At 43.0% G+C, this 12160-nt stretch overlaps 1 protein-coding gene across 3 annotated transcripts in view; it reads right to left on the bottom strand.

Moving 5' to 3' along the window:
- TMTC4 (transmembrane O-mannosyltransferase targeting cadherins 4) overlaps positions 1 to 9744 on the bottom strand; it is a 60689-nt gene extending 50945 nt beyond the window's left edge. For all 3 annotated transcript variants that reach the window (XM_069802384.1, XM_069802385.1, XM_069802386.1), the window contains exons 1-3: positions 9620 to 9744; positions 7135 to 7350; positions 2010 to 2125 (exon numbers count right to left, since the gene is read on the bottom strand). In XM_069802384.1, coding sequence (XP_069658485.1) covers positions 2010 to 2125; positions 7135 to 7296 — 278 coding nt within the window. In that variant the 5' untranslated portion in view covers positions 7297 to 7350; positions 9620 to 9744. The remainder of the gene's footprint in view (positions 1 to 2009; positions 2126 to 7134; positions 7351 to 9619) is intronic.
- Positions 9745 to 12160: the final 2416 nt, after the last annotated feature.

Genomic DNA, 12160 nt, shown 5'->3' with positions numbered 1-12160 from the left:
GCTAGATCATATTAGACACTCCCCCCAGCCCCACAAAAAAAGGCTGAAAAATACCAGCAAATCCCAGCATGCACAGCATTACCGCTTAGCCACCACAGTCATCTAGAAACAATGTCCTGATCTTTTCTCAAAGGTATTCATATGGGTTACCATATTCAGCATAATATCTATCTTCTCCAAAGGCGTATGTTAATGCTATTATGTTAATCATACCTATGGTTACTCAGAACTGGCTTTTGGTCAGCAACATAACTTCAATGTTACAATGCAGGAGTGTCCTGCAGATAAACAACCCACCCTACTGGGGGGATACCGTTAGGCTTAAGAGGAACTCTGTCCAAGAACAACCTGATGAAATTATTTTAATTAAAACCACACAGTGAGGAAACTAATGTGCACTGAGACTATGATTTCCACTGACATTCTAGCTGAAAAGCATCCTAGCATTTAGACTGACAACATGGAAACCATCTGGGTACAATCAGTATCAATCCAGAAAGTAGTCAGTCAGCACACCGTAGTAACTAATTTGTGAGACTGGTTAGATGCAAGTATTAGAACCAGAAGGAAGTGTAAGTGAAAATTCAGTCTAAAACCCTATTCCAGATAGGAACTCTGCGGTAAAACAGTGAGGGAGGAGAAACGGGAGAAACATCTTGTTGTTATCCATACACTTTTATCAGTAGGTGAGATATACAGAAACTCAGTTTGGATAGGGGATTTTATATAGTTCATTTGGTCAGTCTGCATCTGGCTTAAGTGAAATCTATTAAAAAAACCCTAACCTGTTATAAATGTGATACACATAAAAGTTGGAGCTTTGGGAAATTAAGAAAACCACTTCTTACTTGTGAAAATAGCATTTTATGGACCACCTCCACATGCTCATCTATATTTTCAGATATAGTAGTGACCGTATCCCAGTTCACTCTTTAAACTAACCAGGATGTTACTAGAGAATAATATACCACAGAGACCTTGAAAAGAAAGGAAAGCATGTGCTGTGTAATGCATTGAAAGCTTTAATAAGTTTAAGACTCTGACACATTCTATGCAGTTGTGTATTTTCCTTGATGAAAATGTGAAGAAAGCCCAACAGACAGTGAAATCCACAGTGCTAAGTACTTAAAACACTGACACTGCAGTCAAGAGTCAAAGTTTTTGCTCGAATATGAGGACTACGAGTGGGAGTACTTCTTCACAATCACTTAGTCCCTGGCTTAGGCTGGACACAACTGCAGAAACAGTGCCAGGTGCCCATCCACAACACTGACTTGCACAAGGAAAATAAAGAAGCTTAAGACTGAGTCCTCAAAGATTCTCTGCATTACTGTGCCCAATTCATACATGGTCTACTACTTGCTCAAACCTTTGTGCAAAAAAACCATGAGCTAAGCATCTACAGAAGTAATCCTCATAAACTTCTAGTTATTTGAGAAAACCAGCAAGTCATATATACAGGCAGACATCTCTCTCACTAGGATTCTCGGACACAAACACTCATTTGAAGTTAGAATATCAGGGGGGAAGAGGTGGGAAGATTATTCAGTGACCTAGTGGCAAAAGGCCACAGGAGATTGATGCTATTTATAAAAAAATCATTTGACAGGTCACCAGGAAAGCAGAGAATAGAAACTACAATAGCAGTATAAGTGGCAGTGTGGCTAAGTAATGGGAACGTACACCTCCTAGTTCTTTGATGACGGGACCTACATACCGAACCATACTTCCCCTAGTACCAAGGTATATGAAACCATAAGATGCAATCTCTGAAAGGTACACTGAAATACAGAATGTCAAAATAATGTATACTTTGGGAAAGAAGCAATTTGAAAATTAAAACTCAATTTGAGATTGAGGTAGTGAACAGGAAAATCATGTTCAGGAAAGACATCCAGCTACCCTCCAAATATTTTGTCTCTCTCCTTTTCTGTTGCCTCCTCCCTATAATCAATTGAGCCAATATATGTTAAAAAAATTCAGACCTCAAGCAAAAAGACAAGTCTCACCTGAAAGTTAGGACAGTTAGTGGTCGATATGACTTATGACTGGTATTGCTGCTGAGTTTGCTACCCCAAAAGTCATGATGCCACAGGTCACCAAGTGGGGTTTCTGCCCTGAGGTCCTGAAAGGAAACATCATAAATTACCAGGTTCTTAACATTTCTGTTTTGTTCAAAGCAGCTAAACCACAAACAAGTTGTAACTAATACTAGCTCATGCCAACACAGACATAGCAGGTGTTTTGTTGGCTCACTACGGACATCTCACAAGGTACCCAAATTTGCAATGAAGGTTACATCTTCAGTGCCTATTGTCATAAAGGCCAAGATGCTTGGATTCTGTAAGTAGGCATAACTACATGGAATTTACTAGAGATATGCGTATTCATATTAGTTGATGACCTGGTCAATGGCTGAGATATGAAACACATAAAAAACCCCTTTACCTTATAGTTTTGGAAAAAGTCTTTGATTTTAGGTCTAGGTTATCTTGTGAAGGAGATCAACTACAAACTGCTACAAATAGCTATTTTTCTACCAGTGTCAGTAGCACAACTACTAATGAAAGCATGAAAGCAAGGAGACTAAAGATAGAAAAAAAACAATTAGCTGTTTTTGAAGCCTTACTTCACAAGGACACTATTCAAATAGCTTTTTTTTTTTTTTTAAATTCTTAATACATGAAACCAAGAATCAATATCTCTATATACTGCTCTAAAAGATTAATAGGGGAAGACAGAAAAGTAATGCATTATTTTAATTTCAGGTGGGGTAGGGCAATATTAAAAAACACTGCAAAGGAAAAGTCGACTCTTTCCTTTTATCTTAAAGCCATGCTGATAATGAAAAAATCCAAATAACCTAGACTGTTGAAGGGAAAACATACACTTTGGTGCTGAAAAAAAAAAAAAAAACAAACCAAAAAAAAGGACCTTGGTAGCACCCATCTCAGTTTTCTGTGACGACAAGCTGGGAAGCTCAAACTAACATATTCATCTTCTACTTGCCCCTCTTCCCCTGCTCCCCTGGGGCAATTAAATACCAATTTATGCTATGGCAAATGTGCAGGTTAAATACACTTAAGACAGAAGCTAAGAACAAAATTGTACTAGAAAATGAATAGCTTTCATACAAATGCTGGTATTACACCTGCAATCAACCACAAGTTACTCTACCCCCACCTTCTACCCTGAAATTGTTCAAGAGACCAACGAACCAAAGCAAATTAACAAGCCAATACAAACACAAGTAAGCAGATAAACCGGGTTGCTAAATCCATGAAAAGCCTTACAAAGCCTAGTGTTCTATGTCTTATTCCTCCCATATCTCCATCTACTTATAAGATTCCCACATTACAATACCCTTGGTTCACTAACTCCAGTTCCTCTCAAATGCTGCTACCATCTCACTTGCTTCTACAGTATCTTGAGCACCTCCTGTGGTCTCCAGTACCTTCCATCTCATTCTTAGCTAGCATTTTTGGCCTGACAAGCTACAGCCAAATGTCTGGGCCACGCTGACTGGCTGCTGTGAAACTGAACTTAAAATAACTTAATTTTTCTTGCTTCCCTCTTAACACATTCTGACTTTCATCCATCAAAAAAAATGCAGGAAGAGATTTCTTTCTATCACTTAATCAAACTTGGCCAGTATTAGACAACTGGTTAAAAAAAAAGATAATAAAAAATCAGGAAGGGGAAGCAGGCTAAAAATCCTATCACACTGTCAAATGAAGTGAAGCATGCTCTAACAGGTTACTAATCAATACACAGAAAAGAGAGCAGGGCTAACACCGTAGTCTTTGAAAAGTCCTATACTGCAGCTGTCAATTAAGGCATTCTCAGAGAAAAGTCTTAAGAAATCAAGACTCATGGGGGATCCTATTTGGGCTTAATAATTATCAAGGTGCAAAATTTCTTCACTCTCTCACAGATATTTCTACGGCCAAGCAAGAGCTACAAATGTCTTTCTTCTCCCAGGACTCCAATTTTGGCCTTAGGCACCTAAATTCCGGTTCCATTCCTCACTGGTATGCACAAACCCTAAAGGTCATAATTTGACTCTCAGAGCAGGAGTGCACTCAACCAGCAGCCCACTAAATCAATATAGCTTGCTTTTCCAGGGGCAAGTTGGGACTGGGTTGTACACCAACATCTATTGAAGTCTTTGTACTCTGCAGGGGACAGCTGTTAGTGGGTGTTGTGACCCTCAGACTGTTTTTCCAACCAACAGCACTGCTCCTTATGTACATTTGCCAAAGAAAGGGACTATGAAAGAGAGACTTTTTTTTTAGTATTAAAATTTTAAAATTGTATCTTCTATGTAACAGATGGTCTTCAATAACTTGAGATGGGAAATATATTGAGATGTGCAAGGCTAGACTTCCCTTCCCACTAAATTCAGTCTTCTTTTGTCTTCCATAGGAAGAATGCAGGAAAAACTAAATACCTGGAATTATTGAGTGATTAGATTATACTTCCATATGACCTAAAAGACCTTCAGTCACGTATCTTGCTCTTGTATCCAAGTTCTGTGAGAAAAAGTTTCTTACATTAATTTTCCTACTCAGTGGACTTACCCTAAAACAGGAATGGTTTGCTCTAAGAGACACAGCTGTTTAAAAGTTATTTATGATTTTCTCTTCAAGAACTGAAAGTAGATATCAAAGAATATCTAAATATTTGATTAGCAGCAGATTACAGACAGCAGAGTTCAAAACTTTAAGAAAGGTCAGTTTTTCTATATAAAGGCTTATGGAAATGACATTGTGTCTGAAGCTCCTCCTAATCCAACTGCTTGTCTTGCCAAGCCAGTAAATAAATAAAAAGTCACTGTTGTGTATCAGTTAAAATGCTGCTTAAAATGACAATAAAGCATGTGGAAAACAGCCTTGAACCCCAATAAAATCTAATAACAGAATGTTCCACAATACAGTAGGCATGGTGTCAACTAACAATGTATCTTTCGCTAAATAAATAAATAAATAAAATATTGAAAGATTGGGATGAGGTGGGGGGAAGCTAGTAAATTAACAAAAAGGTCACTGTGTGGTACCCCAGAAAATACTGGTATAGTAATGCTCAGTAAATCTACAAAATTACTTCACCTGCTGTCTCTCCTATTGAATAGGAATAAAATACGCTACACTTTAATAAACTGTGCCTTTGCTAGATGCTCTCCCTCCCCATTAAACTGGTAAACTCTGTCTCTGCATTTTTCTTATGAATATACAGGAATAAAAAAATCCACACGACCCCTGTGTTAAAATGATACTGTCACAAAAAACTCATTTAATTTCTAGGGAATAATAGAGGATTTTGATGTGCAAAATAAAGTTAAGCCTCACAGTTTTACAAACATGCAGAGCAGGTATGAATTAATCTATTTAAGCAGTTGGCTGAATTTCTCAGCATTGCCAACAGCTACAATCCTGGTGCAGGTTGTTGTATTGTCTAGATAAATTGAAACATTTTGAAAGTAAAGACTGAAAGAAATGAAGAAAGATTACAAGTGTGGCAATTGCACATGAACAAAACAGCCTGCCTTGTTTCAACATCAGTCTTTTGTTCATTCTTTCAGGAGGTTATTATAATTGTGCCCCAAATAAAACTTTGCAGAATGAAATATTGCCAGGAGCTGTGTAACTTAAAATATAATGCTTCTTAAAAAAAAAAAATTTAAAAAAAAAAAATCACTGTAGGTTCTTAATTTGTCTATAGTATTCTCTTAGAAGCTTTGAGATTTATTTCCAATTTGGCAGATGTATTCACTCTCCTCCCCATTTATAACTCAAGATATGATGACTTACACAAGCATAATCCAAATTTGTCTGAGGAAACAGTAATTCTGTGGGATTCTAAAAGGCACATTGCGGTAAGTTGCCTCTAAGTCTTGTGCAAGGCAAAAAAAGTGAGTGGTGTTCTTCTAGCAGTACGAGTCTCCAGATTACCCTCCTTGTAACCCCATGGCTTCAGGAAAACAGAACCAACAGATGGGGGCAATTCTTTTTACCCTGTTCTTCTCTTTCCAAACACTTAAGTATCTTCTAGAACAGCATAAGAGCTGTAACACCAAGACCCACCCATGAGCACAGGCTCACTAACTGCTACATGTGATTCTATGAAGTGTGTCAGCAATTAAAGACACTCAACTCCTCAAAGTCAGAAGAATCTCAGCTAGAGGTTTGAGTCACATGTTAATTTCTAAGCATTTCAAGGACTGTTCATTGCATGTATGATCAAGTTTTTAAATACAGCACAAGAATACTCTGCATCTATTTCAAAAAAATACTGTTGTCACAGGAACTTTTAAGTGGGGAAGTCACATAGGAAAAGGAAGCTTTCCTTGCTCCTGTAACATTTGCACGGTATAAGCCACAGCTGGAGAACCCCTGCACCCTACAATCGCTTAGTTATGCATTATGTATCTTGGAAGCAGAGTAAGTTTATTCATTGGGCTTATTCATCTGTCACCCTGAGAAGATAATGAAAAAATCTCCTATTAACATCAACGGGTATTAGAGAAGTCTACTGCATACTCTCACTGACTTAGAAATGAGCATAACATTAAATCTATAGACAGTCTTGATGTACAGGTACCCTGTGAATAAGTGTTACTAAACACCACACCCAAATTTGCTGCAACCCTAGATAATGCTTTCTTAGATGACAAGCAGACAAAGTCCATTTGGTATGGCAAAAAGAGCTCCCTTCCCCTCGACCACATATCAACACTTGTTAAGCAGAGCATCTCAGTTGCAAAAGAATGGAAAGGGACACATTCTGAAGAGAAAAAAAAAAAAAAAGCTGTTTAATTTGTTCACTCTCTTGTTTATGTATTAGCACCCAAGTCATGTTATTTAAATAGCTTTAGGAATAAGATTCTGTTAAGCATACTTATGCTTCTAGCTTTTTGGTAGAGTACTGCTGCACAGCTTGTTTGTCAACCTTAAATAAGGCTTACTTTAAAAAAACCAATAAAACAAAACAGAAAAATGAAGTTCAAAAAGAGGAACATCAGAAGGAAGCTCTTCACTAGGATGACTATTTTGGGCTTACTTGGATCAACTCTCATTATTTCTTTTCCTATGACCATTTATGTCAAAGGATGGGGGGGGAAGAAGAGAGACAAACCTTATTATTGATGATGGCTTCAGAATCATCAAAGACAAAATCTCCATCATAGCTGTTAGCAAAACAGAGGAAGGACATTAATGCCACAACCATTTTAGCCCAGTATGACGGAAGCAGGAACCATGATACATCATGGTCCAGATTAGGTTCCGTTTGTGCCATTCTGTGAAATGCTTGTTCCGCGTTGGGAGCTTCAGCATTATGTTGGTTGCAGATCTGAAAGAAAAACACACAAATGCACAGTTATAGTTGCACTTCACTAAAAAAGAATTTAAAAAATGGAGAGTTGTGTTGGGAGAGGAGAATGAAGTTTCATACAACCTATCATTTTTTTCTCTCATGCATTTCATAATTACTGGAACATATCTAAACATAATTTTGTACTTCAAATGTGGAAGAAAGGCACAGTTTCTCGTGGTCGGAGCAAAAGGGTAAAGCCAAGAAATTATCAGATTCTAAGTTAAAGCGTTGGCACTGGTAATTTCTAAAACCTTGAGCAAATCACTGTTTTTCTGTTTCCTACTATTCTTTTCAAGTGTAACAAACAGGGGCACCATTGGGACTGTGGAGCATTTATAAAGTTATTAAGAGAACGATAAGCACTATAATTTCCTTCTGAGTGTGAAAAACAAACATTATCAATTGCAGAAAGAGCTGAACTCTCTTCTGTTAATCGAATTAAAGGATCTAGTCTTACATATAGCCCACATAGGGAATTCATACAAACATCACAGGTAGACATATACAGGCAGCAGTTAATGGACTAGGCCCTAAATCTCAACAATTCAAACAATGAGACAACAAGACGCATACAGTTAAGACCAAAGTAGTGTTCACTAGGTCATTCTTCACACTGCAAGCACAGTATAGCCTAAATTCCACTGCTCTATTCATGGGCTTATGAGGTTGTTGAGGTAGATGAAAAAGGCCATGCAATCCAACAGCACGGAGTGATACATCGGTGTGGAGGTACCAAGGCTAGAAGTTTACCCATGAGCCACCTTTACTTGGAGGGGTCTCTTCTGATGCTCCAAAGCCAGCCCTCTGCCTGGACAGCAATTCTGCCTCTGCTTCTCTGGTGCTCTGACAGTATTGTGAGTGGTCTTATTATCAAGTGCTGCTATAAATGGCAGGGGAAGGAGGTTACAAATGGAAAACTACAGTAAAAGCAGGGCAGAATACAAAGTTTTTATTTGTAAGCCCCCAGAATGATAGGCACATATAGTAGCCCAGCTTCACACTTTCTTCTTATTTATTGGCTTCTTAAATCAACGGCTGCACCCCTGAAAATATCGCATTTAATGTCTTCATACAATCTAGGAAAAAGCTCCAGTCATGCGGCTTCTTCAACAGACCTGACCAATAGAGCTGCTAAGGCAATTGCTTTGTAGCTTTCCGTTTGCAACGCTAAATTCCAGTCTCCACGTATTCCCAATCCCTGTACACACACATGCACACGTACAGGCAGTACTCCCTGTCACACCAGTGCCCCTTCTCGCTTTGGGGACTACAGAGCGGTGCTCCCAAATTCAGATCAAGTCAGTAACACGGAGCTGCACAACCTGAGAGAGAATGGAGCTCCTCAGCAGAGCAAAGCAGACCAGCCACTTTCCGAGCAAAACCCTTCCTCGCAGTAACTCATCCTTGCGCTCCTAGTTTGACGAAAACAAAGACTAAAAAGCAAGGCTGTTAATCAGAAGGAAGCGTACGGCGTCGCTCGTAACAGCACCGATACAGCAGCAATGCCCGCTACCCAGTTAAAACGTTCGACCTACTCAAAATTCATTTTGCCTCGAAAGTTTCTCCCATTACGCCCGTTCTGCTTATCCGATGCACATCTCCTGAGCAGGCCAGTCCGGGGGTGGGTGGGTGTGGGGGGGCTGCCTGACCCGGGCAACTCGTTAACCGCCCAGGGGGGCTGAGCACCCCCGAGGGACCGCCACCCCCCGGAGGGCTCTCTCTCCCCTTATCGACCGGCCCACAGACTTGCCCCCCCCCACACACACCGCCCGGTACCGACCCACCGCGGACACCCCCCCCGGAGAGGGGTGGTGGTGTGTGAGGGGGGCACGGCTCCGGCACCCTGTGTCCCACCGGAGAGAGCCGGCGCCGCGGGCACCAAGGGTCACAGCGGTCGTTACGGGGAGCCCCGCAAACTTGAGGGCGTCCCGGCCGGCCGGTACCGGGGAAGGAACCCGCCCGGGAAAACAAGGGCGAGGCTGCGGGGCGGGCGAACCCCGCCGGGAGTTTCGCGGTGGCCCCTGCCTCACTCACCGCTCCCCTTTTGTCCTGGCGGCGGCCCCGCCGAGCCGGGGGGGTGGTGTGTGTGTGTGTGTGTGGCGAGTCCCGTCCCGTCCCGCCCCGGCCCTCAGCCCCCACCGCCGCGCCGTGCGGGCCAGTTCCGCCAGCGCTCCTTGGCCAGCAAGCGGGGCGAGGGCGAGGCCAAGCCGTCCTCCCAGCCCGCCCCCCCTCCCCGCGGCGTTACCTGTGAGGAGAAGGAGCCCGCGCGGCATCTCCCGCCCGGCTACCGAAACTCTCCCGCCCGGCGAGCCCCCAGCCGGAGCGGCGCGGAGGAGGAGGGGCGGCGGCGGCGGCGGCTTCGCCCTCCGGGAAACATCCTCGGAGCCTATTGGCTGCCTCGCCGCCCCACCCCTCCTTCTCCCCGCCCCACCGGGGCGGTTGCGTGCGCCCATTGGCGGCGGCGGTGACGCGCGGCAGGCCGGGCCGAGGAAGCGGAGCGAGGAGATCACTTGCGGTGGCAGCGGGGCCGGTGCCAGTCGTTGTTCGTTCCCCCCCCCCGCCCCGAGCTCCACACCCCCCCCCCCCCTCCGCCTCACACAAAGGCGGGAGCCGGGCCGCCTCCCCCTGGGCCCTGCCCGCCGCTTGCACCCGCGTTTCACCGGAGCGCGCCCTCCCGCCCCGGCGTGGCGGTCGTTGTCCCGCGCACCTGGCGGGGCGGGGCGGGAGGGCGTCTCGAGCGGGCTCGCCCTGCCCTCGCGCGTCCGCCGCCGCGACCGTTAGCGCGACCGTTACCAGCGGGTGAGCCGGGGCGGGTGGGGGGGGAGGGTCTCCCCTGGCCCCCGGCGGGCCTGGGACGCGCATGTTTCCGTGCCCCGACTCCCCTCCCCGCCCCCCCCGGGTTTTCCCTCAGAGGCGAGGTGCCTGAGGTGGCGGGCTTAGACGAAGCGAAAATCCCACACCCTCGCCCCGAAAAAAAAAAAAAAAAAAAGACGTTACACCTCTCTCCTTGGGCGGGAGCCGTGGGTGCCTTTCTTCGCTGAGGCCCTGGTTCCTGCCGGGTTTGTGGCAGGGTGCTCCCCGCTGGACAGATGCCATAAGGAAGCGTTAAAAAGGCTTTTATCAGGTGTACTTTATACGCGCGTTTCATCGCTGGCGATTTTCTTGTAAGAAAGTGTGATTAAATGCTGAACTGTACCACCAAACGTTCGGCAGAAGCTTCTCCAGAAACAATAAAATCTTAATACGCTGGAATAGGATGAGAAATCCTGGCTGTGCGCCAGGCAGAGGCGTGTAATTTGGAGTGGGATTTTTGAGATGTTTGCCTTATCAAGTGTCAAATTAACAAGGTTATTTTATCGCTCCTTTGAGGCTTTAACTCTCAAGTGGAAATGCTGCTTCGGGAGGGCTTCACTGGTTGCCACCCATAATTGTCTACTTGACACCCGCTTTGAAACATCTGCTGCTATGACATGGAGAGCTCAGCTGCTTGCCAGGCAGCAGCTGAACCAGCACAATTTCCAGGCTAGTATATCACTCAAGTATATGTGACGCTCCTGCTTTTAAGATGGTAGTCTGTAACTTATGCTTGTTTAACAGCTACCGCAAAGCATCTGAGGTGCTTCTGGATTGGGAAGCGGTGGAAAGCCGGCAACCTGCTGTCACCAAGCATGCAAAGGTCTGTTCACTGGTCGCAAACTTCTGGTCCCTTTGTTACAAGAGCTAAAATAAATGCACAGAGACCGTGACCTGCAAACAGTAAATTGTGCCTTGTACTTTAAAATGATCTTGTCCATTCTGGCCTTGTCCCCGACTTAGTGATATAGGTGGGCATAATCAGTAAACTTTGTGTCTTACAATTTACAATCATAAAATGATAGAGGCGAAAGACGTCTTTATGACTTTTTGGTCATTTTGCCTTGTAAGTGTGAGGTAAAATGCGAGATAATCTGTAACAGCATGCTTTCTAGGTTTCTACTCCTAAAATCCAAAGCACTGAGATTTATATCGCTTCTTAAAAACGGCTGATTTGCCACATTAATTCATGCTGAGGAAGTACTGGTTGATGACTGTCACATTTCCTTACTGTTTCAACTTATATCCCCCAAACTACCCCAAATAAGTATTATCAAGTCAAATTCTTGTCAACTATCTTCCCAGTCTTTCCAAATCCAACAGTCTTCCTGAGATCACAGTATTTATAGACATACTAAATAATTTGTGTTTACTAATGGAAGGGGCTCAATTTAAAAAAAAAAAAATCCTTAATTGGGAAAGGCAGTCTATCATGTATTTAATCTTCTATCTGCTGTAAATTCCAGTGAAGTAAATGAAATTTCGGTTCATGCTTAAATTTGTGCATATGTAAGAATTTAATTTAAGCATATGTAAATATATGTAAGGTTCTGTGAATCAAGGTTGAGATTTGCCTCACTGGACTAACTGTGACAATTGCCAGACTTATTCTAGTTGAGTCACTTTCACATTTCTGTGTTACATTTTGTTCTGTAGAGGGTTTGACTTAAACACATTTGCTGATGTATTTATTTCTACTAATGGCCCAGTCACATCAGATACTCGTCTTAGTAGCTCCTTTGCTCATATTTCTTAACACATCTGCACATCCTTGATCTATGCTTTATAACTGGAATTTCATTTGTTCAGTGTAAGTCTGCTGATATCATCAGTTCTGGTCAAATTTATATATATCCATACAGCCAGATGCACAGATGGTATAAATCACCTCGTCACCACCTATGTCAATACAACAATACTGATTAACATTTCC

The sequence above is a fragment of the Haliaeetus albicilla genome, chromosome 15 (assembly GCF_947461875.1).
Source record: "Haliaeetus albicilla chromosome 15, bHalAlb1.1, whole genome shotgun sequence".
Lineage (NCBI taxonomy): Eukaryota > Metazoa > Chordata > Aves > Accipitriformes > Accipitridae > Haliaeetus > Haliaeetus albicilla.
This window is presented reverse-complemented; position numbering and strand designations above follow the sequence as displayed.